This window comes from Arvicanthis niloticus, chromosome 19 (genome assembly GCF_011762505.2).
Source record: "Arvicanthis niloticus isolate mArvNil1 chromosome 19, mArvNil1.pat.X, whole genome shotgun sequence".
In the NCBI taxonomy this organism is placed as follows: Eukaryota; Metazoa; Chordata; class Mammalia; order Rodentia; family Muridae; genus Arvicanthis; species Arvicanthis niloticus.
In genome coordinates this window covers 27,292,519-27,320,349 of record NC_047676.1, presented here as the reverse complement: position 1 = coordinate 27,320,349, position 27,831 = coordinate 27,292,519, and the positions used below count along the sequence as shown (strand labels likewise).

The 27,831-nt window shown below is 38.0% G+C and overlaps 1 protein-coding gene and 1 long non-coding RNA gene across 7 annotated transcripts in view; one reads left to right on the top strand and one right to left on the bottom strand.

Moving 5' to 3' along the window:
- The window catches only part of Prlr (prolactin receptor), a 175,652-nt gene extending 149,509 nt beyond the window's left edge, over positions 1–26,143 (top strand). For 4 of the 6 annotated variants that reach the window (XM_034523539.2, XM_076916434.1, XM_076916433.1 and 1 more), the window contains exons 6-10: positions 2,621–2,790; positions 4,157–4,298; positions 4,761–4,860; positions 5,372–5,441; positions 7,208–15,127. In XM_034523539.2, coding sequence (XP_034379430.1) covers positions 2,621–2,790; positions 4,157–4,298; positions 4,761–4,860; positions 5,372–5,441; positions 7,208–8,200 — 1,475 coding nt within the window. In that variant the 3' untranslated portion in view covers positions 8,201–15,127. Of the gene's footprint in view, positions 1–2,620; positions 2,791–4,156; positions 4,299–4,760; positions 4,861–5,371; positions 5,442–7,207; positions 15,128–16,560; positions 16,804–25,171 lie in introns of those variants that run through there. The other 2 variants (XM_076916436.1, XM_076916435.1) reach the window with 2 other exon arrangements.
- On the bottom strand, positions 17,223–22,523 carry LOC143435156 (uncharacterized). Its single transcript, XR_013105165.1, has 3 exons — positions 19,979–22,523; positions 17,708–17,814; positions 17,223–17,615 (listed from the first exon to the last, which is right to left on the bottom strand). It is a non-coding gene; the product is annotated as an uncharacterized LOC143435156 (long non-coding RNA).
- Positions 26,144–27,831: the final 1,688 nt, after the last annotated feature.

Here is a 27,831-nt window from a genome sequence, read left to right as displayed (position 1 = left end):
GCTTTGACTGAAACTCAGCTCTTAACATTATTATATCTTCTTCATTATTAATTTGAGATATTATTATTATAAAAAGTCAGATGAGGATGATTGGGGTATGGCTTAATGACAGGGTGCTACCTAATATGAATAAAAAAACCTGGGATCAAGTATCCCCAAAATATAATAATAATAATAATAATAATAATAATAATAATAATAATAATAATAACAGTGACAATAGAAAGTATGTATTTACTGGTTGAAGGTTAATGTCATTTACACAATGTTTGGGGAAAGTATTCATAAAGCCAAGCAGTCTATCTGAGAGCTGTCTCTTTGCACAATCAGCATTATACATCAGGGCAATTAAATACAGCTGCAATGGCTTTGTGGTTTAGCACAGACACTAAATAAACGCCTAGGAAAATAGATGGGATAAGGAAAATGAGGTTAATTTTTTTTCCTTAGATAATAATTTATGAAGCAGTTAATAAAATTTGAAATTACTCAAGTCTTCCTAATTTAAGTAATAACATGCAACAAGAGAAAGCAGGCCGAGGCCTTACAGTATGCACACATCTCCCTCCCAACTCCATGTCTTCATTTTTGTTTGTTTTGTTTTTTGTTTGTTTATGTTTAATAATACACTGTATCCAACTAATGCTACCCATATGGGGTCTTGCAGTGAGTCTGGGCAACCTGCAAGTAACCAGCTCCCTCCCCCTCAAAGAAAAGTGATTTTGTTTTCTCTTCTAACTTCTACCAACTGCCAGTAGCCTTTTAGTTAGGGGTCTCGGGCCTCAGGAGCCCCTCTCACTCCATGTTAAAAGTTTTGACTGATTTGATCTGGTGCAGATCCCTTGCAGATAGCCACAGTGGCTATGAATTCATGTGTACAACAATCAACGTCATGTCTAAAAGACAGCGTTTCCCAACCCTCCACCCCATCCCCAAGTTGTTACATTCTTTCTGCCCTCTCTTCCATGATGTTTCAAGAGCCTTGAGGAGAAGGAGTTGATATAGATGTTGCCTCTACAGCTGGGTACTCACAGTCAAGAATAAAAACAAGTTATTGACCAACAGGAAAGAGAAGGTGAAGCAAGCCAGCACCCTAGTTATTTCAGCATTAGGAGAGTAGTTCCATGGTCCGTACTTGGGGGAGTGTGAGATTAGGAGCCTCGTAAACATGTCCTGTGGTTATTTTTTAATTGTAAAATACATAAAACAAAGTCATCATCTTTAAATAATAGTAAGTTGTATGATTCGTGAGATTAGTTCATTCAGAAAGTTACATACCCGTTAGTTAATTCTATCTCACTTCTGAGGGAAAAGGGCTATTTTTAAATTGTTTCCAATTAAATCTGCCTCTGTGTTTCAAATAACCTTCATGTTGAATATGTTCCCTAGACTGGTAATTGTCCCACTTCTGCACCTGGAATACGGATTCATGACATTTGGTGAGGGGCTTAAATGGTGATGCATTATTAGAGCATTAGTTTATTTTCTTAATTGAAAACAGATTCTTCTTGTACACACTATATCCCAACCCCACTGTCTCCACCCTCCACTCCTCCCTGGTATGCATTCAAAAAATTTTAATGAGGTAAATAACTGTAGGATGTCCCTCACCCTCCCAAAAGTCACCCCGACTCCTGAGGAGAGGATGGCCAAGTCCACACCCTGAGTCCACATTGGGAGGTGACAGCATTGCTTCTGTGTAAATAATATCCTACAGAATTTTGTTTAAGCCTTCTGCCTTAATATTTCTTTAGTTTTGTTTTTAATTTCTAAATAGTCAGCCATCATGATCTCTTTTTTGTCCCCTAACTTGGTGTACAAAGGCTTTGGTCTACCTGGGAGTGGACTGAGGTGTTGAGGTAGCTAGGGCTTGCCTGTACAACTGACTTGAGACCATTTTAATAAATGCACACCTTGAAAAGATAAAGAAAGAAGTGTTAAACATTTGCTAATGGAAATTCAGTAAACATTTAATGAATGAATGAATGAATGAATGAGCCAACAAGTTGTTTTAGGGTTAACTTGGGAAACACTGTCAAAAAAATCAAGTGCTGTGCATACCTTAACCATTTGCTATCTGGCAGAATGAATGCTGTTGTCCATAAGGAGTAATCCATATTTTGAGTGTAGAACATAGTTAGTTGATGAAGGCAAAAATCTGTAAACTTGTTACCTGCGAAATTATAAATGGGTGATGCACAAAAGGATGTGCAGGTTTTTTTTTTCAAGGAGATGCTTGCTACCAGTGAAGGGAAATAAACTATTTTAAATCCCTTTCCCAATAATCACATATAACAGCTCCCATCTTCACTGTTATTACATAGCCATTGCCCTCAGGAAAAGAATGTAAATATGTATATGAACCTGGTTGGTGTTAAGTAGAAAAATACAGTCAAAACAAAATCTCAGTTGGTTATATTGTTGTTGTTACCATTCAAACCCTGTGTTCACGTACAAACATGGTTGATTACATGTTAAGAGGAAAAATGTATTTATCATGTCCTCTAGGAGCTCATAATTCAGTGGAGAAATTGGGCTGATAGAAAATGCAAGTTCTGTTAGAGAACAGAAAAGAAGGTCCAAGCAGTGAAGGAAACTAAAATTTCTTTTGTATCCACAGTTGAGCCAGAGCCTCCTCGGAACCTGACTTTAGAAGTGAAACAACTAAAAGACAAAAAAACGTATCTGTGGATAAAATGGTCCCCACCCACCATAACTGATGTTAAAACTGGTTGGTTTACAATGGAATATGAGATTAGATTAAAGTCGGAAGAAGCAGAAGAGTGGGAGGTAAGTCAAACAGAAGCTTACTGGAGGAATCATGTCCTTTGGCAAGGATAAACCTCTCACAATAGAATAGATCATTTCTATAATTACTTGCCCACCATGCTGGCATTCCCTTGTAAACATGGCTCTCCTGAGGATGGAATTTCCTCTCCCTTCTACTGAAATTGAAAGCTGTTCATACTCAGAACTCTCAAAAAGACAGCTGCTTGTATTGGACAGGCTCCCAACTTGCCTTCCTAAGGATATATCAGATCCAGATGCCTCTAGAACATAAACTATATTGAGACTGAAGACACGAGGATTTCAGTTTAATCCATACATGGTCAATATGTTTTTAAAGAAATACTTTATAACACTTCACTATAAAAAGATATGGTTACAATCATAGGCATTATTTTTTTTTCTACCCTTAACTATGTCTCAGAGTATATGTCTCTATTGAAAAGGGGGCATTTGCAAATGTAGTCAAAATTAGGATCATACATTTTTAAAAGGTAATTAAAAATCCCTAAATAACATAGTAATTAGTCTGTATTTTAATCTGCCCTGTCTTAGTTTCCTCAAAATAAAATATCTATTAACTGGTTTGTCCAAACAGAAGTCTACTCTAGAACTGTTTTGATGCAGTGAGGACAGGAGATCACATAAGTTTGTCACACAATCTTCATTTTTGTATTAGTCCTTTGTTTAATCACTTAGCTGCTGTCCCTGCTTCAGTGACTTTTGCAACCAAACTTGATATTTAAGGACTGAATTAGATTCAAGTTGAATAACATGTAGCTCAACGTACTGTTTAAGTAATTAGTATAAACTTCATACTACATTCATCATCATCCAGATGATGCATGAGCCATCTGGTCAACCCTGTATAAATTAGGGAGGTAGATATCTGATGTCTGCATTGCTAAGTATCATTTTATTTATGTACAATTACTTCAACATACATGAAGACTTGAATTTCTTCCACTTAGTAGTTTTAGCACCAACAAATATTTTTTTGAGTCAATTACCTTATTGGATATTGTAAACTAATAATTTAATTATCTCTCATATGTATGAGTTAAGTTACCTGTTGGGCTTTTTTTTTTTTTTTTTGACAAGGTTTTTCTGTGCTGCTGTGGCTTTCCTGAAACTCACTCTGTAGACAAGGCTGGCCTCAAGCTCACAGAGATCTGCCTGCCTCGCTTTTTCAATAGTGCAAGGGAATTTTTAAGAGGAAGACAGAAAGGATAAACTAGAGTGATACAAACAGGGCAGTGTCTAAATAGAGCCATGCAATCTAAATCCCCAATACCTTATGTTTTTTAAAATGTCTCTTTCCTCATAACAAAATTCAGAAGTGACTTCTGTTTTCCTTGTTCCTCCTTAGATCCATTTTACAGGTCAACAAACACAATTTAAGGTTTTTGACTTATATCCAGGACAAAAGTACATTGTCCAGACTCGCTGTAAGCCAGACCATGGATACTGGAGTAGATGGAGCCAAGAGAATTCTATTGAAATACCAAATGGTGAGTATTTGGGCTATACTTTTTACTTGTACTTTTATACTTATTATTTATAAATAGTATAAACAATACAACTTCACGTAATAGCTATTAATATAGAAACTATTTTGAGCATTATCTAGGAAAAAATAGTTAGAAATGTGATAATCATTTCTTAATCTAACAGAAAGATATTTGAAGGAATTGTAGTACTGCCTGAATCACAGTTGGTAATCACATGGTTTTAGAATAAAGTTGTAGGTATAAGCTTATAATGTCTTCCCAGGACACACTGGTCATTCATTCTAACCTCCCTGTCTGTCTATGCCTACTAAGTATTGTTGGATGGCTTTTCAAGTCAAGAGATATAAGTAAAAAGAAAAAAAATCTTGAGTTCATGAGTTTCATGTATTATGTTGTCTGGCTGTTTGGTTTTTAAAGATGATGTTATATGTGATCAAAGCTCTCTGGCTGTTTGTCTTTTAGACTTCACCTTGAAAGACACAACCGTGTGGATCATTGTGGCTGTACTCTCTGCTGTCATCTGTTTGATTATGGTCTGGGCAGTGGCTTTGAAGGGCTATAGGTACTACACTGTCTCTCAGCCCTTCTCTTGGTCATTGTTATTGGGAATAATGACAAAAAGCACTGATACCAAGATGAGGGAAAACAGCAAACAGCCTAAGCATCTCATTTATCCATTAGTCCCAGTAATTTTGCTCATACAAAAAAAGTAAATTTTTTTCAGAGGTTTTTTTTTTAAAGTATTAAAATGGACTTATTTAAATCCAGTGCTCTTTCCATCAAATAGGGACTTAGAGCTGTAAAATTGTGGAAATCTGGCAAATGAAGCCAACATTGAGAAAACCAAATAGAATAATCCAGTAGCTTGAAATCATCATCCAAAATTAGCCAGCATAAGGTGTAGTGTGTGTCTTCACAATTACTTTTAGCATTTACTATTACTTTCACACAGCTACAGACTTCAATCTCTTATAGCCCATGCACCAGCTCTTTGGGAATTAGAAAAAAAACTCTTTCAAATATTAACAATGAAAAGATGAGTCATTTATCCACTCTCACAAATTATTTTATAGCATGATGACCTGCATCTTTCCACCAGTTCCTGGGCCCAAAATAAAAGGATTTGATACTCATCTGCTAGAGGTAAGTGCCAGAAGCAGAGGATGCAGTGAGACTCACTGCTTGGTGGCAATTAAGTCCACACATGCACACACAATCCCCATCAATCCAATCTGGCCCTCTGGATCATCCTTTTCCAGTGGACCCTCTTCAGCAGCATGTATGTTAACAGAAGAAAGCATTTGGGATGGATGTGTTAATCATCGTATTCTAAATGTCAGAGAGCAAGGAGAGAAACCTAAGAAATACCCAAATTCATGATGAGGCATGCTAGATTGCCCAGGGCTGCTACTGAAGACAGAGATGACCATTTTATTCAAACAATGAATCTTGAAAGGTAGTTTAACTCATTACCACTATCTCCTTTACTCATGAGTCAAAGCTTCCACTTAAATGTTCTTTACATAAACCACTGTGACAAAATTTCCCATTATCCCCATGCTCCATGTGAACAGTCAGTGAATCAGTACTCTATGGGCTGGTGTTTTCCTAAGTGTATTAGACTGACTTGAGACAACCCTAAAGCATTTAAATGTGTAGTTTCAATTTTACCTTAACAAAGATGTATCGAGAAGCTTTCACCTGTATTTAAAGGTGAATGCCAGCTGATGTTATTATCATGAATTTAACTTGTCTTCCAAAAATCACTTTGATTGCAACTATTCCATCAAGGACTAGAGCTAAGGAGTTTGGACTTCAGGTCCAGTGATCTTACCACCATTCTCCAGTCCAGTATTGACATTTATAAAACCAACAGGAACATCTCAGCTAAGCAAGTTACCCACTGTCTATCTTACAACATAACCTAATAGCCACAGAGACTTGATGATAAATGGTTATTTAGGGTTAAGCTTTGATATTCTTTCTTCCATTATCTCTAATGCTCAAAAGAACCCTTGCAGAAAACTACTGCTCCTCCTATCATAAAATTGGAGAAGCTGTGGACCAGCAAGGAAAGTAACCTACCTGAAGTCATAGCTACATGATAAGGGATAAAAGCCAAGACTTAGGTACATGACCTACATTAGAGGACTGAGAAAGGTGGGGAGAAAGATTGGAAGAGGAAAGGATTGAGATAAGAGGGAAAGAAACAGGGGTAGAGGGAGACAATGAAGAATAGCAGGATGAAAGAGGAGGAGGAAGGAGTTGAAAGAAGTAGAGAAGAAATTAAAAATTATAGGATCAGAAGAGAAAGGAAACAAGAGGTAGGAACTAGGAAAAGGAGGGTGAGAAGGGAGAGGAGTGTCAGAAGCCAGAGACAACGACCAGTTCTCTGTCATCACCATCCAGAAAGTGACAGAGGAGGCCAGGAGGCTGGCCACCATACCTCAGAACTACTCAGCCAGGGAGGGCTAGTGTCCCATGTATATGCAAACACTATAACACCAAATCTTTCACAAGACGTTTTCATTTTGTAGTTATGTGTTTATGATACATTGAGTGTTAATATGCCCATTAAGTCCATAACCACTGTTAGAAGCACAGGGATAAATTAGGAAAGACATGAAAAGAAGTATTTGGCAAGTAGTACTCAAAAGGTGCCTCTAGGTGGCCTGACACACACGTCTGCAGTCTGGGGAGGGAGGGATTCTGTGAGACTGCTCACAGGGTCCTTCTCCTGAGCAGAAGGAGGTGGAAGGCTTCCATTCCAAGACTAAGCAAGATACAGCCTGGCTGCTGCCCCAGGAGCGGAGCCCCTTTACTCTGCTCAGATACCACTCAGCTGTGACGCCAAGGGTGGCGTGTGATGAAGCTAACAGCCATCTCTCCTTGTATCTGTGTTTCAATAGAAGGGCAAGTCTGAAGAACTGCTGAGTGCCTTGGGGTGCCAAGACTTTCCCCCCACTTCTGACTGTGAGGACTTGCTGGTGGAGTTCTTAGAAGTGGATGACAATGAGGACGAGCAGCTAGTGCCATCCCAGTCCAAAGAGTATCCAGGTCAAGGTGTTAAACCCACACACCTAGATCCTGACAGTGACTCTGGTCACGGAAGCTATGACAGCCATTCTCTTTTGTCTGAAAAGTGTGAGGACCCCCAGACCTGCCCCCCTACTTTCCACATCCCTGAGATCATTGAGAAGCCAGAGAATCCTGAGGCAAATATTCCTCCCACCCCTGATCCCCAAAGTACCACTCCCAATTCTCATGCCGATGCATCCAAATCTTCAACATGGCCTTTACTGCCTGGCCAACACATGCCCAGATCTCCTTACCACAGCATTGCGGATGTGTGCAAGCTAGCTGGAAGTCCTGTGGATACACTGGACTCTTTCTTGGACAAAGCAGAAGAAAATGTTCTAAAGTTGTCTAAAGCCCTTGAGATTGGAGAGGAAGAAATGCCTGAACAAGAAGAAGCAAAAAGCTTCCCTTCTGACAAACAAAACACACCTTGGCCGCTGCTCCAGGAGAAAGCCCCCACTGTCTATGCTAAACCCCCGGATTATGTGGAGATTCACAAAGTCAACAAAGATGGAGTGCTTTCATTATTCCCCAAGCAGAGAGAAAACAACCAGACAGAAAAGCCCGGGGTTCCTGAAACCAGTAAGGAGTATGCCAAAGTGTCTGGGGTTACGGATAACAACATCCTGCTGTTAGTACCAGACTCACGAGCCCAGAACACAGCCTTGCTTGGGGAATCAGCCAAGAAGGCTCCACCCTCGCTTGAACAGAATCAATCTGAGAAAGATCTGGCTAGCTTTGCTGCAAGCTCCAGCAACCACAGACTCCAACTGGGAAGGTTGGATTACCTGGATCCTACATGCTTCATGCACTCTTTTCACTGATAGCTAGACTTATGGAACGATTGGCTAAAATGTGATTTGTCTTCAGGTAACACTACAGAGTCATGAAGTAATGTGGTCTGCTAGCAAATGTTACAGGATGTGGGTATAAAAAAAAAAGAAAAACACTACTTCACTCCTTCTCACGCTTGTGTTCAGCACTTGCCTCTTTTCAACAGCTGATCTCCAGAACAAATCAACTTGTTTCCTGTGATTTGTAGATTTGCTTTTTGCTATTATATATGTGTGTGTACATATATATGTATATATATATATATACATATATATTAATTATATGTGTTCAATGAAATAAAAGCACATCGCTTACTATTCTTGAGGGATGGTGCCAACAGGTATAGCCTCTGCAATAGATTTGTCATCAGACAGAAGGTATAAAATAGTCAAAATGACTTAGCACAAGAAGATGACAGATAGGTTGAAAATGCCATAAAAATTGCTCTTAAGAACTGATGGCTAAGCCTTTACACTCCTCTTTCATTTTCATGATGATGGTTCAGATATTGCACTTTTTCGAAAGAATTCATTCCAGGACACCAGCCAAATTGTTTACATCATCAGTCTCTATACCTTAATGACCCATTGCAATGACCCAAATAGAATCATTCCTCCCCCCACCGTGTTTCCCTAAGGTGATTTGAAAATGTTAAGCATGGGTTATTCTGCTGAAACTTTATTTTATTCTAAGGCTTCTCGAGAATATAGTTTGGGGAAAATAAAATTTTCTTATATAATAAGGCCAATGAATTACACATAGTGAACCATTTCAAATGCTTTTCTTGCTTCATTTGAGCAGGAGATAATTTGCTATAAATCCTAGTATTTTCTTAGTAAAAAAAAAATTCCCAAAGACTAACTTTAATCTAAAATGTAATCATTGCAGGACTATAATAGAAGTGTTGCCTTACTGTACATATGATTCTACTTTAATACAGACCCGTAAGCTTAGCAATGTATTTTTGAAGACTATTTTTCTATCGCTTAGGTAAAGTAAAGACTATTTTCTAACTTCCCAGTACTACTGTTTACGTGTTCAAGTGAGTAGAGTGATTTCTGCTGCAAGGTTACAATGAGTGTTCAAAGTTTATCAGTATATGCAGTCTCTGTTAGACTGAAGTGCCAGGCAACCCATTGCCCACTGAGGAATGCAAAGTGGATGAAAACTTCAGTTGAGTACAATAGAGTAGAGTTTATCTGATTATTTTTATCCCCAGGATACTTTAAACAGCAGCCATCACTGACTTTGGGTTTTAAGGCTTTCTGTAGACCTAACATATTTCTCCCATGAGCTTAGGGCTCTGCCCACCTCTGGGCAAGTCTCACAAACCACCATGAAGAAGGGCAGTGATGACCGCTGAGGGTTTCCAAGACAGAGATCTGACTTTGTTTTGTTTACTTTTATCTGAGAAATCCTGAACACAAAAGGATTTTAAACAAAACCAAATGTCAGCATCTCCTTGGAATCCATGCATTTGCAAGATCTTGGCAGAGGCTGTGCTCAAGTCACAGATGTCCAGATAAAAGTTTTAGAAAAGCAAGCATCTGCTCAGTGATAACAGTTTTAAAGGTCAGGGGACAGTAGAATCTGAAAGCCAACTCCAAGGGCAGGCTTCCTGAGAAAAGCAAAGCAAATCCTTGGGTCTCCATTTAAATATAGCATCTATGACTCACTCTCCCTCTGCTTCTCACCTATTGGCAAATCAACTCTCTGCCCTTTCACCACTGGATATAGAGACTCTGAACTCACCTCTTGCAAGTTCAATATTTCACCCAACATGCACATGATGGTAGAAGCAGGACTCAGAGATTCTCCAATGACCAAAAGGAACCACAAAGTCAACACTTTCAGAACAACAAATGCAAACAGCCAAAGCTTATATTCCTAATACACGAGATATCTTGTGAACAACAGAAGCATTTGGGAAAGCTGGCCATGCTTGTGCAGTACTGAATCCTCCATACTGAATGTCTGAGAACCAACTGGATCACATGGGCACTGCTTGGAAATTTTGTTTGTCACATCTCAAGCCTCTTCGAAGACATACAGAATTGGAGTCTGAATTTTACTACATTTACTAAGCTGCCAGATAACTCACAGGCTTGCTCAAGCTGGAAAAGCATTTTTCCCTATGATCATTTTCATAAAAAGCTATTTTTCCCTGTCTTGGCAAGCATGGAGCAAATCTACTTAACTTGAAATGGGCAACACTGTATGTAAAGAGAAAGCAAAAACAAAACTCTTAGTGACTTAAGATTCACAGAGTGATGTAGCTTATATAAAGTCACACAAGACAATGACATGCAAAATAAAAACCACTTCCAAGAGCGTCAGTGAACCTAATTCACCTGGAAAACCACTGACAAAGAAAAAAACACCAAAGCCAATGCAAACTAACCCTTATTTCCCAACATATCTACCCTTCTCCAGGACACCGATAAATGCATTTGTTTACAAATCACCATGATAAAATTGATAGTGCATTTATTGCTCACAGTTTAAAATTTCTAAAATTTGACTTTAGAGATGTCATTTTGCACATGTGAAAAAATATGGCTGTTTAAAGTCAAGTTACATTCCACAAAAAAATAAGTTAGCATTTATGGAAGAAAATCAAACCTATATAGATCTATTCATTTATTAGAATTTTTGAGGTCAAATATTTTCTATTTGAAAGGCAGCTGCTTGGGTGAAAGAAGGCATACTAGGAGCCAAGACACCTGGTTCTAGTGCAGTTTTGCCTCGGAAAAACCAATTGCCTATTCCAGTTTTCTCTGTGTTGGACCAATAACCTCTACAGCCTTCTGAAATTCAGTCTTCTTGATTCTATGGCTCGTTGAGTAATAGGATCCAATCCCTTGCATCTTAGTGAAGTTTTCAGGCAATTAGAGGAATGCAGAGCCATGTTCATTCATGTACCCATCCTGCTTCGCTCTTTAAAGTCTCAGTACCCATTTGTCTTCACATACTGAACACGTATTACATACTATATATGGACACAGTGTAAGCCAGACTCAAGCATTATTTGCTAATATGTATGCTGAGGCAAGAGGTAGCGCGAAGAAAGACACAGGAAATGAGACACAAGTCTTTAGAAAAAAGTACATTTTATGCATCAAGCCATGCTCATTCCTGCATGCAGCCAACAGCCTCAAACTTCTGTTCTTGTATTTGGTTGTTGCCTGTTTTCTCATCATCCTGTTTAATGAATAACCATTGCCCATGTCGATTAAAGAACTTTTTGCTCAGAATCATTTTTAAAAATGTATAGTTTTCTAAGCAACTGTCTAAAAATTTCAAGTTACGAAGTACATGGAAACTGAATATATTCATTGGGTGACTGATGGACCTTTAGGACTCAAATAACAAAATGTTCTCTGATAAGTTTTAACAAGTACATAGAAGAAACTTCAATATGAGCACAACTTACCATCAGCAATGTCACTGACTTTTAATAGATAACATATTCTCCTAAGTGCCTGAGACCAATCCTGGTGGTCAGTCATAGGTCAATAATTCACTGTAAACCAGTTTGGTGAGAAATAGTCAAGCCCTTGTTGCATGTGTAAAATTAAAGTTGGGAGACTCTTAACTTGATATGATCCGAGGGAACTGGTGAATCCTCAGTTAATGAAGAACCAAAGGACCTGAACTCCAGGGGAAAGTTTGTCCTGAAGGAAAGCTAGCTTCATTTTTTTTTTCTTTTTACTTTAGCTGCCCATCATTTGTAAAACGACTCAGCCTACCTTTAGCAAATTTCAATTTAGCCTAGACAAGAAAGAAACAGATTGTTTTCAAAGTGCCTTTCTTTGTTGCTAAAAGGTTTCATTTTGGAAGAAAAGTGCATTAATTGGAAAACAAATTTTATCTTAATGGCTTTCTTTTAAATGAATGGAGAGATGAACAAAAATAAAACAGAAAGGGGATGACAAAATGTTGTAAAGACTAACCAACAAAATGTGCAGGGATTTTTGCATATAGTTTAGCTGAATTATCCCAGAACTGAAGTGAATAGTATCAATCACTTTGCCTAAGTCTAAGCATGATTGGAGATGAGCCTGGAGCCTGTAACTCACAACTTTACATTACGAAAAAAAAAAAAAAATGTAGATGCATTCTTGAATGACACTGAATCGTATGCCTGGCCCTGAAGAAGCCAATGTGTGTACTTTCAAGTTCTATACACAGATGGAAAAATAGTAATGACATTGACTATCCATCCTGTGACTTGCCATGGATGGAAGCTTCATACATACTTCATCAAACAAGGTTTCTTTTCTGACTTTTTTGGCTCAATCACAATACTGATGCTGGTAGGACAGTCTCTGAGCCCTCAGGGTCCAGCAATGGGTCATATCACTGCTATTAAATAGGCTTCAAGACCTTGATTTTTTTTTTAAATTCTGACCACCGTTTTCCCCTCTTTTAAATATGTAGGCTGACCCACTCACAAAAAAAGTTTCTACAATTTCTTCTAGATCTGTCTTTAATTCTCATGAGTTAAGTAAAATCTAAGATTGTAGGTAAAAAGCCATGGCTAACACGCCCCTGACCTAGGCAGTGAATGCCTGATACTGTGTGAGGAAATGCTTAACCAAACACTGAGATCCTTGTCTTGAAATCAGGTAGACCACAACTCTTGCAATTCTGCCTTCTTACCATCTCTACATTCTTAGAGCTTTTTCAGTCCCTCTTTCCAGGACCTGCTCTCCTCCCTAACGATTAATTATGCAGAATAGTGAAGTTGAGGTCTACAGAAACAAAATTACCCATGAACAGTGATTTAACTCTGCACAAGATGAACCAATTGTTAACTATACACACAGATACAAACCTAAATTGAGATAATAAATAATGCTTCATTTTGATATGTACATGTTTAATGATTCAAGCCAGCAACTCATTATTTAATAAATCTTAGCTATCTTGATGAGTAGGTGTTGACTTTCTTAAAAAGAAACTTTAAAAAAAAATAGACTGTTTGCTTCAGAGTTTATTATTTAACCAGAAAATCTACTCATAATTACAGTCCTTTCCTATTAATAATAGGAGTCAGCTGTGAATCACATGGGAATTTTTCTATCAGAGTTTTATTTTCCAAAATGGTAACTTTAGGTTTTAGCTCTGCGTGCATCAATTTCCAATGGAGGGAAAAGGTAAAAAACAGAATGTTCCAAAGTATGAAGCATATCAGAACCCCACCAAATGGGGTATCCAGCCATTCAAATCTTACCGGAAATGGTAACTCTACACATAATTATGAGTTAATTGTAGAGGGGTAAACATAACTCGTAAGACCATAGGCTAACAGCAGTTCTGATCACATCAATTCCTTCTATCTCAAGTTATGAAGCATTAAGACACATACAGTAGAAAGGCAGCCATCTATATAATCTGGTCAATGAATAAAGGCACTCACAGATAATCTTAGCATGTTGATTAATATTTACCTACAAACCTTTTGTGACTAAAACAGTACTACCAAGCATAAAGTTTAATAGTTATGGTCAAGTTATGCCCCCCTGAATACACTTCAAAATGCAGACTTGGTTTTTCTGTGCACATTTTGCAAATCGGGAGAGGGCACTCTTTTTATCACATTCTCCAAAACAGAAAAAAAAAAAAAGAAATTATATGGGAAAAATACCTCTGAAAACCATTTGTTTTACTAAATTCCTGAGAAACAGATTTTGAATTTTTAAAACTACCTCCCTTCCACATCCTAATGCCCTTTCTTCAAAGCTGCTTATAGTTAGAAATGAAAGATACCACATTTTATGTTTGGACTGATGTTGGTGGAATATTTGATATACTTTTCATGTGACACTCCTAACTCTAAAGTATGTTATTTTACATTATTTTGCTTTTTGTGATTCAAAACTCGTATATGCTATATTGAAATATATAATCCTCTTGTTGTAAAATTTATCGTGTAATACAAGTGAAAATCATTATTTAATGACTTATCATCTAACCATATCTAATTTCAATATAATTATGTCTATGTCTGTAAAGCAAAACTAAATATATGTAATCATGTATGTAATCATATATTTCTGTTGAAACTGTGAATGTACTGATTTTCCCTTTAATCTTTGTCTACAAGTGATAGTGTATGTCATTGTATAACTGACTTGAGGTACTAATGTGTTTAAAGTGCAATTCACCAATTATTGAAATGTCAACCCTTTGGCTTGGCTTCTTGTGATCCCTGAGTGTTCTTTGCACCTTGAGACTTGCTTTTGTGCTTTGTGCTCTGTCATTAATTTTAAACAATGTAAAAGTCTCTTGTATAAACCAAAGTAATCAAACGCAGCCCAATGAGTGATCATGCCTTCTGTAAAGCCATATTGAAGCAAAGACTCCGCTGTAGCATAAGGTTCCCTATTCCAGAGCTGCCACTACCTCGCTCCTGCTCTTTCCCTACAAAATGCCAAGCAGAGTTTAGCCTTAAATGGAAAGTTAGAAGTGAATGCTATTGCTGTCATTTTTTTAAGCTGATAATAAACCTTCTAATTCATTACTTTGCAGATTTATGCTAGGTTTTATGAATACCCATTTTTACATTTTGATATTTTGTAGACATTGGCTGATGAGTAAAGTACAGAAAGACCACACATTAAGTCATCGGGTTTAAAAAAAAATCATAGAGTGCAGGTAGATTATCTTATCACCTCAAGTCAGTAGGCCAAAGCAGTTATAACCTGTATTACTATGTTTGAAATAGCCAACTCAGTGCCTGCCTCAAAGATGTTTATCTTCTTTGCTCCCTTGGTTCTATTTTTTGTTGTTGTTGCTGTTGTTTGAAATGCAAATGAACAGAATTATGTGGATGTGGATGAAGTGATTTTCTAATTTTTTGCTGCCACATCTGTAGTCATAAATTTGTGATTTCCCCAAACTCCTAAGAAATACTCTCTTTATTTGATTTTAATCATCAAATATCTTGTGTTACCAGAAGAGTCAGCCATTTATCAGAAACAATCTTGTTTTGAATTTAGAGACTCATTTCTATGTGTCACTACTGTATATCAACTTTTTTCTTTTAGCATTGAAGGGTGATATGATGCTAAACTCTTATGATTTATCCTCCTGCATTTTTCACTCTGCAAATCTTGGGTTATTGCACACTGTACTTCCTAGTTCTCATGAATTTACTCATTTGTCTCCATCCACTTTGTTGGGACAACATGGACAGTTAAACCTTTGTCAATTATATGAAGATTATGCTAATTTCTCTCACATTTTACTGCATGCTAAAAATAACGCTTGCCAAATGGAATCTTAGATATTCCAGAATAATATGGTCACTATATTTCTATTTCTGTCATTATTGAAAATACCCAGCTCAGTGCCTGGCTCAATAAATGTTTGTTTCCCTTGCTTGTCCTGCTAATTTTTTTAAAATGGAGATGAGCAAAATATCAAAATTTGGCTAAAGCAATTTATTGGAGACTTTTTAACCAGTGAATGATCTATAATCAAGATATTGTTCATATAAGTTGAACCAAACAGATTTTCCCATTTGTGTACACCCATCACAATGACAAGGCAAAAATCCCCCTCATTTAGCTCATTTGTGTCATATGAGAAGTTGATAGAAACAAAGTAAGATGAAATTGGGTTTATGGAGAACAAATACGAGACGCTCATTTAAATGTTGTAAAGGAAGGACTAACCCATTAAAAGGTAAATGGAATCCCTTTGGACAGCATGATTCATCACTATTATTAATATCTTCTCTGACAAAAATCCATCAGGCTGACCATGAATAGGTAGCCTTGACCTTTTAAGTAATTCTGATCTAGACTCATCCACTGCTCAGGCTATGTTACAGAACTGTGTAAGGTGTGCTCGGATTGCTTGATGACCTCTTTTCTGTTCCCATTAACTCACTAGTGCTGTGTCTTATTAAAGAATGGACAAATTCTTTCTCACAATGATTATCAGTTTCTACAGCTTGGCTTTGGGCAAAGCAGCTCTGACATTGCTGTACTTCAATTAGAACCATCTGCCTTTAATTCTAGGACTCATGTGTATTTTTAATTTGCCTCATTTGGAGTGTGGGTCACCAAAAATAAGTAACATAGTTAACGGTGACCTGTGGATATTAAAAAGGTAGCATGTTTTCTGAATTATTGTGTGTGCTTTTCTGAGCGAAAACAGGAACTCATGTTGCCACATATTGCTAGAATCAGGTCTAAACTCTGAACTCACTGAGCCTCCTCTATTATATGGTCTACATACCCATCCTGCTATTTAGAAGTTGAGAAATGTAACTTCCATTTTGGTGTATAGAAATAAGAAATAAGGTCATAAGGTCATTAACATGCTTCCTCTTCCCTAGGGACCTTACAGAGTATGGGAAGAAAGTCTCCAACTGGATTTGATAGTCCCCCTAAAGTGTGCAGGGGAAATCCAACAAATTTCTGATATTGTGTAACTCATAACTCTTAACATCTAAAATTATGACTCTTTTTGTGGTAAGCACCTCCCACAATGTACTGCACTACAGCAGCCAACCCTGGGAACATTAAACATTCTCTTTTAATGACCAGGTTCATATTAAAGTATGTTCTTTACAAACTGACTTGAGGCTCATATCATTTTATGAGTTTTATAAAAAAAAAAATACTTTAAAGTCTAGAGCATAACCAAAACACCAGTGGGATGTTGTTGGTTATTGAATAGGAATGGAAGAAAAATGGGAATTTTGTAAGTATGTGTAGAAAAGAGTTGTAAATACCACCAGTACGTGTTTGGAGTGGTGTTTACTTCTTATAAAACTTAGAAGGTAACCTTAAATGACATTTCTGGTAGTTTTATTTTATGTGAGCAATACTGCAGTATGGCTGAACTGGTTTTCCTGGTTTTCTGATACTTTTTCAGAGTCAGCATTTTTATAATGGTAGCAGTGTTTAACTTAAATTCATTTTAATAAGTTGTTTCCTGATACATACTCATACCACATATTATATGAAAAATGGAACTTGAAGCAAGCTCTTTCTTTAACAAACTTTATTAGAACTTGTTGGTTTGGTTTGGTTTGGTTTGGTTTGGTTTGGTTTGGTTTGGTTTGGTTTGGTTTGGTTTGGTGGAAGGGGAAAAATGACATTCCAAAACTCTCTGTAACTAAAATATTGAGGCACATGCTAAAACATTTTATCTTGGGCCACTCATTCATGGCATGTTTTTCTAAAGACAAAAATTGCACTCAGCTTTCAACACTTTCTCCTATTTTTCTTCTAATTCTACATCAAATCTGACTCATGCTTCCAGAGAGACTGAGCTCTGCGTTTCCTTCCACGGCCCTCATGTTCCTTGTCTTTCTTCATTTGCCAAATTCAAGTCTTGGGAATGCAAACATGACTGAAAGCACCCAGAAGTTTCTTGGATCTTCTCCTGGGAACAACCAAGAACAATCAATAGGAGAGTTTCCACATTCAAGTTGCAGTCAGATTGTGAAAGCACTAAGTCTTAGTGGCAGAACTGACCTTTTCTTGTGTCAACTTCTTCCAATCTAGAGTTACCCTACGTCTTCACTTAAAACTTCACTTATGGTTTGATCATATTTTTATTGGATAAAGAATCTCATAAGTGCCTGCAAATTGCATAGAAAAAAATGTAGCAAATGCCTATTTATGAAGATCAAATTTTCTCAATATCAGTATTTTCCCTTACATGTGTCATATCTCTTTTAACCAGTGAACATCACAGAAGCTAGCATGCATATTCTTCAAACCTAAATTCTTTACTTCCTCATTCAGTGTCACTCACGATCTTGAAGTTGTTGTATATGCTTCCTCTTTTTAAAAACTACATTTACTTTTTGTATTTATAAGGCTCAACTTCTTGCTGTTTGAGATGGCTATAGGCATATATCACTAAGTACTTTGATTTTGTTTTGTTCATCATTTGGCATTTTGAGATATAACCAGCTTCCATTAGTTGGTTCTATATGTTGGAAGCAATTGTTTCTCCATAATATAAATGTGTAGGATGATATAGAAAGTATGTTTTCTGTATTCCCTAGATACTGACAAATTGTCGTCTCCAGGGTATTTGCACCAATATATCTGTCCCATCCATATAGAAGCCTCCATTTCTCCCCACTTTTATAATCATCTAACATTGTCAAATGTTCTCTTTTTTGACACTCTAATGACTATAAAATGAAATACTATTATTATTTTAATGTCCTTTTCACTGATAAATCCATATCATATCTGAACAACTCATTCATTACTGCTTGTGTTCTCTGATTCTTTTACCATATCTTGAATATTGACAGATTATTTGTGCTTCTATCTATTCCTACCCTAGCTCTCTGATGTCATTCCTATTTCTCATACAAAATCTGAATGGCCAGCAAATAGCCAGTATTCCCTCATTGCTATACTCCTTCTACAAACTCGTCTATTCATTCAGTTATTATTCATCATGTAAATTTGAGATGATACTACCACATCTTCTAAACTACTGTGCTCGAAACTAGACTGTTATGTGTTATAGATGTATTTTAATTCCAAGAGAAGCTGCAAGTTTAGAACAGTGTTCCTTGCTGTGATCTTGGCCCCATTGCTTTGTTTGCATTAGCCTTCAGGAGAGCTTTAGACTATTCCTCATGATCATTCATGCTTCTTGTATGAAAGTCATCTCTAGACACCAGGCAAGATTTGTTGCTATTGACATTGGCACCTTTGGGGGAAAAAAAATTCTACTCTAAGCAGTTCATGCTGGCTAACTTTATCTTGTGTATTGCAACTTAGCTGAACTCTATTCATCCTTATAATTTGTAGGTTTTCTTGATTTTTCTATTTTTTCCAATCGTATCCTTAGAAAACAACTTTACTTTTGCTTTCCAGTCCTCACACTTCTTATTTCTCTTCACGATCTATTCTTTGGAATAGGGTGTCCAATATCACTGTATTGTTAAAAGAAAGCATATTTAAAAGGCCTTTTTCACAGCTCCCAAATTTCAGAAAGAATGTGGCTAGAAGTTTGCTGTTAGGTGGTACTACATAGGCTAGCATTTATACATACCCTTGGTTACATTAATGATATCTCTTTGATAATTCATACAAACATGTGACTTTTTCTCCATTAATTAAGGAACAGATTATTATAGTAAAACTGCTCAGAGAAATATTTTTGGGCTAATGTACCATTGTGTTCTTGAGAAAACATCACTTGTTCATGGTGTACTTTGGCAGTTTTATTAGAGCTAATTTTCTTTTAAAAATTAAGGTTTTTGCACTTAGGAGATTCATCATAGAATTTTCTGAGGTGATCAAATATAAATTAAGATCGTGTTTTAAAGAATTTTTCTACTTGAGGTTCTATTAATTTTTACTTATATATCTGTAAGCTATATTATTAGGTGCAGATTAGCTTATATTTTCAGCCTTTGTAGTACAGTAGTTCCACATTTCTAATGCTGTGACCCTTTAATACAATTTCTCATGTTGTGTTGGCCCCAACCATAAAAGCATTTCATTGAAACTTCAGTAGTGATTTTGTTATGGTTATGAATTGCAACATAAATACCTGACATGCAGGACATCTGACATGTAACATCGTTGGACGTCACAACCCAGAGGCTGAAAACCACTGCATTATTAATTTTGATCCCTTCAATCTTTAGTGTTTCCCTTTACCATAACATCTATTTTTAAATGATACTAATATTATTCTTTTGGGTAATGAATTTAATCCCCACCTTTTGTTGTTCCATCTTATGAATGCATAGCTAAGCTTCTGTTTACCTCTTCCAGTTGAAGTTGGTTTATGTTTGGTTGGTTGGTTGATTAGTTAGATGTTGGTTCTGAGGGATTTTGTTTTTATTCAGGGGTTCGTTGTTGTTGTTGTTGTTGTTGTTGTTGTTGTTGTTGTTGTCATTGTTGTTGTTGTTCTTTTTGTGCCCTGTCCTTTAGGAGATCAGTTTTCTTTTCCCCGTTTAATGTATTTTTCCTTTATTTTCTCTTTTGAATCCTGAATTATATGGATGAGACCAATTCTGTAATAATAATTACAGGAACAGATATTAAGTGAAGATTCTTGTCAGACATTTCACTGTATGAGAGGGCTCTACGTTTAGGGACAGCCCCCACCCCTGCCACACAGGAACAAAAGAGTTAGTGACCAAATTCTTAGAAATGTCACTCCGCTGCGATTGGAAGAAATCATTGTGCCTTGATTGGCAGGTTCACAACAAAGAGCAACTCAAAAAGTATGCCTACTAAGAGAGGGGTCAATCCTCAGAAAGGTTCCTGCCATGCAGTTTACCAAGAGACAAATTGTAAGGTGTCCTTGTGAGGCCAAACCTCCTTCATTGAAATTACTTATCAGTCAATTCTATCATATCCACCTCTGAATAACACTTTAACAAGCAGTTTGTAGTTTCTCTCTCATACCGGGATATAGATGGGAAAGCAGAAGCCAGGACCAGCAGAAGTAGGAAGGACGCAGGAGTATGGATGGCCAAATATGCACAAAGCACAGTGATATATGCGCCAGAATGAACCTCATTATTTTGTATACCAAGTAGAACTAATAATAAAAAGGAAGGTTTTTTTTTTTAATGAGCATTGTGTATCAAACCCTGTCAAGCAAGATGCATGCACACACTCTGTGTGCTCTTGGGTACTGGAGTTCAATAGGAACCCCCGGTAACCTCTGAGTCTCATGTCTCTTTGGAGTGTGGCTTTTTAAGAAGCGGCAAGTCCAATCACTCTGATAGGACTTATCCAAATGTCTTTGCACTTTGTGCTACTTTTCAAGAAACCAGTATTTTGTGAAACTAGTGGTTAATGCTGCTGAGTCACACCTCCACTTAGGGACTCCTCCTCACAAGTTTTGTCACAGTCTCGTCATCTTGTACAAACCATTCTTCCTGGCCCATTAGTATAGAAGCAGAGAATGCATATAAGGTTTTATATGACTTTTACTTTATCAAAACTCTTCCAAAATAGCTTTCTCCTTCCATTCTCATTCCACAGGCCCTGAGACCTAAAGCTGTAAAGGATTATTTAGGGAATCCTGACATTTACCCTGAGTAACTCTTACCAGGCCTTGCACTGATGTTTGCCCGGCTTTTATTTTCAAGAAGAAATTCTCAAACTTCCCAACCTGATAAAACACACTCTGCAGCTTGGGAATTTACTACCTTGGAAATAGCTTCAGATGGAAGTAAAACACAGACTGCCACCCCACCCCACCCCCATTTACTAGTTTCCTTGCTAGAGAAGTTCTTCTCTGATCTGGGTGTATAGTTGGAAAAAGTATGTCTCGTCTGCTTCTGGAAAAGGGAGAAGAAAGCAATTAAAAACAGTTGTCTCCTATATTTCTCATAACTCAGACACAGCTCTATTTAACTGATGTTCTAGAATGAACCCTGAGCAAGATTTGGACTTGATACTCCAGGTAACTCTTAGGATGAAGCAGAAGTTTTTCTAAATGGAGTCTTTCTCTTCATCCTCCCAGTTTTCAAATTCAGTGGATATTATTTCATTCTAAAGAAGTCATGTGAGAAACATCTTAAAAAATGTTTTATAAAATATCCATTAGACCATAAATTGATTGTATCTTGTTATCGTGCATTTAAAACACATATACTCTTTGACACAGGAACCTTTCTTCAAAGATTTGTTCAAGAGGAGAAAAAATTAAGTGCACACAACTCTGTGTCCACAAACAGTAGAGAAGGACATATTAAATAAGACATGTCTCCAGCATAGAAGTTGTCACTCTTATCCTTGAAGTAACACACCGGGCAAACCGGAACTGATTGCATTCCTTGGACCCAGCAGAGAAGTAAAGTTGCAAAGTGAATTGTCATCCTGAAACTTAGAGAGACAAGTGAATCCTAACAGTACAACCAAGACCTTTCCTGGAGCAGAAGCCACTGGGTTCATAACTAGCAGGAACATTGAGATAGTGCCGGTAGACTATTGGTGGCTGGGTATGGACTAACATTTAAAAAGATAGTCTGCCAGCTACCATTAGGAAAATTCCTAATTTTCCTAATTTTTTAAGAACACCCATGGATCACCAGGGTTAAGATCACCATGTTGCTGTAACTTTAAAAAAATGCAGAAATATACCTAAAAGAGTCCTCAGTTTAGCAGGGATCTGTTCTCCAGGGAGACTGACTTTGCCAAAGTCTTATAATGGTGTGCGTGCATGCGTGAGTGCGTGCGTGCATGCGTGCGTGTTTGTGTGTGTGTGTGTGTGCATGTGTGCGTGCGTGCATGCGTGCGTGTTTGTGTGCGTGCATGCATGTGTGTGTGTTAGTGTTATAATTATAAATAAATAAATGTTGGGCGTTCTCCATCATTCTCTACTCTTCTGTAGCAGTTAAGATGGAAAACAACACAACAACAACAACAACAAAAAAAAAAAAAAAAAAAAAAACAGGTAACAAGAATAAAATGAAAGAGCTTCAAATAATAGACTGAAACCGGAAAAGGGAACAGGCAGGAGTGCTGGGTTGTTTGTGGTGTTGTTATTGTTTCTTACGTTATTCTCTCAGAAAAGTAACTGTGAAGTTACAGTCCAGAAACATGCAGCTACTGAAAGACTGAAGTACAATCATAAGAGTCTAGGACAACTGTGCGCCTATACCTTTATAGTTAAAAGAGCTGCTGGGCTGTAGAGTTGACTTAATATGTAGCAATTGCCTGATGACCTGAATTTGATGCCCTGAAGGGAAGAGCACTGACTCCTGAAAGTTGCCCTCTGGCCTCCTCATGAGTGACATACATGTGCCCACCCAACCACCCTCACTCACACTAACTAAGACAGTAAATGATTTTTTAAAAGACCTGCTACCCCCAATTCTAGTCAAAGGAAGATTTTGAGGGTAAGCCTCATGGCAGCAGGGAACACAGAGGCAAAGATATTATTTATCACTGGGAGGCTGAGGCAAAGGGATGGTGAATTAAAGGCCAGAGTCCATACAAATCAAAACAAAGCACACTCGGGAAATTGTAATACTCCAGTTCTTAAACTATGGAAAGCATTCAACAGAGCCGTACTTTTAACTGGGCTAACACAAAAACCTCACACTAAAGGTGTCTTTGCCTCAGATTCTATCATACGTCCTGCACAGCTTTCATCAGAAAGAATCACAAGGGATGCTAAAGTGATGAGATAAAAACTAATATCCGAGGAGACAACACAAACCTAAGTACCAGACTCAGGTATTACGTAACTATCATCATCATCAAACAATTTCAAACAATTTCAAATAACTGTGCTTATTATGTTAAGGAATCTCATGAATCTCTCTCTGCCTCTCTCTCTCTCTCTCTCTCTCTCTCTCTCTCTCTCTCTCTCTGTATGTGTGTGTGTGTGTTAAAGGTTTTGTTGTAGATACTCCTCCATTTCTTTTTTTGCACTTTCTATTGACTAGAGACATCTTTTCTATACTTTTATTTTAAGCTGTATTTTTCTTTGCCAATTAAGTAGACATCTATCAAGTAGCAGACGATCTAAGCATTTTGCTCTATTGTTTGGAGAGGGGATTGTTTTGTCTTGGTTTTCTTCTTTTTTTTTTTTTTTAAATCAATACTTTAGCCTGGATCTTTTCATTGGAAACTTGAAACCATTAACATCTGAGTTATCGCTGGAAGATACACACTAACTTCTGCCATTTGTTGATTATTTTGTGATTTTTGACCCCTTCCTTATCTACTCTTCTAATGGGATTTGGTCTTTCCTATAGTCTCATGGTTGTGAAAGACTTTGAGAACCACAAAAAATACAGATGAGCAGAGAGAGAAGAACCACATTGAATTGTAGTTAAATCACTAAAGACACAGGCTGAGGAAAGACAATGGGAGAGAGCAGTGTCACATATAAACCCATGTGTCTAGGGTTCTTGCAGCCGCTCCCTTCTAGATGCCCACGTCCTACCCAAGATTTAAGGAACTCTTTTCTATCGTTTTATTTAAAATGTTTTCTGCTTCTTTAGTCTGTACCTACTCCCTCCTCCGCCTCCTCCTCCTCCTCCTCCTCCTCCTCCTCCTCCTCCTCCTCCTCCTCCTCCTCCTCCTCCTCCTCCTCTTCCTCCTCCTCCTTCTTCTTCTTCTCTTTCTATGACCCACACATTTGAACTTTGAATGGTGGCCTGGAACTCTTAGAGTCTCTATTTTAACTTTCTTGATTTTCTTTATTATCATGTGAGCGTTTGCCTGCCTTCCAGCTCTGGTATTCTATTTTCCAGTTGATCCACTTTCCTGCTGAAGATTCAAATAGCTGAGTTTTAATTTGATTTATGAATCTTTTCACTGCTGAAATTTCAGTTTTGTTTTTTTTTTTTTTTCCCAGCTCCTTGTTGAAGTCTTTCATGTGTATGCTTGGCAGTTTATTCCTATCTTATTAATTGATCTGGGTGCTGATTTATGTCTTGTTTGGATTTGTTGATGATTCTTATCGTTCTTTTCCATTTGGGGTTATCATTTCATCTACTTTGCCAGCCTTAAAATCAGTTACTGTGGAATTTTTCCCTCTTTCAAGGAGTCTGCTGCCTTGTTTTTGATATCTCTTGTGTCTCCGAATTGGAATTTGTACATCTGGGTGTGGTTTATGGGCAGAGCCTGCTGCAGTTACTCTCAAATAACCAGTTTCTCAGACACAAGATTGAGGTAAACCACAAGCCATTGGCCATTTATTCCTAGTTTTCATCACTCAATTGTCTGCTCTTGAGGCAGGAAAGCCACACAGGGATGTGACAACCAGTGCCTACAGAACACCATATGCTATCCCTTGGGTCTCTGACTTTTGACTAGCTACACTCGCATAGACAATCACTTATCACCCTTTGTGGAGCCCTGGCAGTTAGCATCATTGATTGGTAGACCCCAATGAGAAACAGTCTACCCTGTGACTCCTGCGGACTTTCCACAGAAAGGACCCCGCCCCCCATGGTTCTGACTCAGTCTCTCTCCTATAATTAGACTGGCTCTCCAAGCAAATACAAGGTGGAGCTGCGCCTGGCCCTTCCTGGAGGATTCCAAAAACTGGACAATGCGGAGGAACTTGACTACTGAAGCGGCAGACTCAAATAGGAGCCTCTCAAAATGGCTTCCACCACCATCGTGACCAAATGCTGAGAACACGACAGAATTTTCCCAGTGCCAATAATCTAGTCTCCAGGAAGCCTGCCTGGTTAGACTTTAAATTTGCTCAGTGATGAATGAGATCAGTGTTAATTGTGTTTTTTGAGCAACTCATGTTTGCTTTCTTTTAGCTCAGCCTCAGCCTTCTGCCATTTTGTTTCCCCATTTTCACATGGTGATAACTGTGTGTGTGTGTCTCTGTATGTCTCTCTGTCTCTGTGTGTCTCCCTCTATTTCTCTGCGTGTCTTTGTCCTCTCTCTCTCTCTCTCTCTCTCTCTCTCTCTCTCTCTCTCTCTCACACACACACACACACACACACACACACACACACACACACACGCGGGGCGGGGGGAGGAGTTCCAGTTTACAAGGCTCTATCTGTTCACAACTGTAATTATAATGTGTGTTTTCTGAAGCTTTGGCTTTCTTCATCCTTAACCTGCACTCTGGGGGATTTCTGGCAGCCACCGAAGTGTCCCGCACATGGAAGTGGTCTTTCTATTTGTTCTGCTCTAGACATTTTCTCTTTTAACGTTCTCTCTGGTAGCTGCTGAGCCATCAGTGCTTTCCTGATATCAGCCATCAGGATAAGTAAGCAACTGGTAACTTCCCTTCAGCCACCCTGCTCTGTGCCTGGAGACACAAACAATTACTGGGGGTTACTAACAAAAGACTGACTCCCTCCCACTGGCTTCACGGTTGTCTGGGCTTGAGTGTGCCTTTGTTTATCTGTTTGCTTAAGAAAACACATTTTACAATCATCAGAATAATCCCCCCCCTCCTTGTAAATAAAAAGTCACAATCACTCACTTCTGCACACATTATTCAAAATGTACTATTTTGCTTCCCACTCCGGAAAGCTCTTCATATCCAGTGCTTCATAAAAGCTCAGATCTTAACAACTCCCCCAAAAATTCCGGTTGTGAAGATTGTAGCTTCTAGGGCCTCAAAGGTAAAACCAGTATATTGTGTGGATGAACTGACAAGCATAAGCTAGACTTTGCGGGAGTCAAGACCTAATGCCCCCACAACCCAACAACATGGCTGACACTGTGCTGAGGAGAAAGACTTTCTGTCCACTGCCCTCACTGATGTTTCATCCTGAAGCTCTTGATTGGTCACATCACTTAGCTGTTTCCTTACAGCCCTGAAAACATAATGGGCTGGGGGGGTGGGGGGAGGCCTGAGATGCAAGCAAGAGATCACAATTTATATTGACTTTATAGAAATTCAGTCTTTACCTTGTGTCATTGCTTCCTCAAAGCATTTTTGGGAAAAAAAAAAAAAAAAAAAAAAAAAAAAAAAAGTCATTTCTCTCTTATTATTGAAAGATATGTAAAACCAATTCTCTGGTTAAGAGTACATTAGACATAAGAAATTTAGCCTGGGGAAAAGTGTGGAGGCTGAGGGGAGAGGCTAGGCAGAGACAAACAAGACAGTTTGCATAAATGGCAGCCTGTCTCCTCAACTTGGTAAGAGACTCTGGCACAGTCTCTCATTATAAGATACCTTTCAAGGCTGGAAAGATGTCATGAATTCAGAATGTTTGCTGTTCTTCCAGAGGACCAGAGTTCAATTCCCAGCCCCCATATAGGGGAGTTTACAATTGCCTATAATTCAAGCCTCAAGGGATCCAACACCCTCTTCTGACCTCCATGGGCATCTACACATACTTGGTACTCTCTCGCATACATACACATTAATAAAAATAGTCACCATTTTAAGAAGAAAAATGAAGATACCCTCCAAAAACAGTAAGATATCTTTACCGTGGGGCTGCAGGATGACATAACTAACAAACAAGAACTTGAAGAAAGCTCAGGGAGAAATCAAGAGTGTCTCATTCAAACCAATGCTGAGAAAACATTTTAAATCTGCAAATTATAGGAGAGATGACATAAAGTAGAAAGGATGCAGCAGATAAAGCTCTTGGGGCAGTTGCCTCTGTCTTCCATATTGATGCTCTCAGACCATGGTGCAGACATCTCTTTAGATAAAGATTCACTTGCTGACCACAGTGTCTTTCCCTGTGTACACATTCCCCACTGGATACTCAACGAGAGCACAAGAGCAGAGGAAACTCATCTGCACTTTCTGCAAGACTGTGAGTCCATCCACCCCACGTCTACATCTTCTCTTATTTTCATTGTGTTTGTCACTTTATCTTCTATGAAAAAAAAAAAAACACATTGATGTCTACTTTTGAATGGCAGAAGCCTGGAATACTCAGTCTCCCAGCCAGCTGGTTGAATCATTATACGGTTGTTCTGGGTGGGAATAAACCAAAGACAAATGTTTCACATCTCATACATGTACATAGATCAAAAACGCACGTGAGCTGAAGGTGTAGCTAAGTCATGTATCTTTTGTCTAGCCTGCTCCAAGGCCCTGGGAGTGATGCTGAGCATGACAAATAACAGAAATGTTGTTGCTATTACATGAAAATACATTCATTCCAAACATTGTACACGCCCACAAAAAGATCTATAAATATATT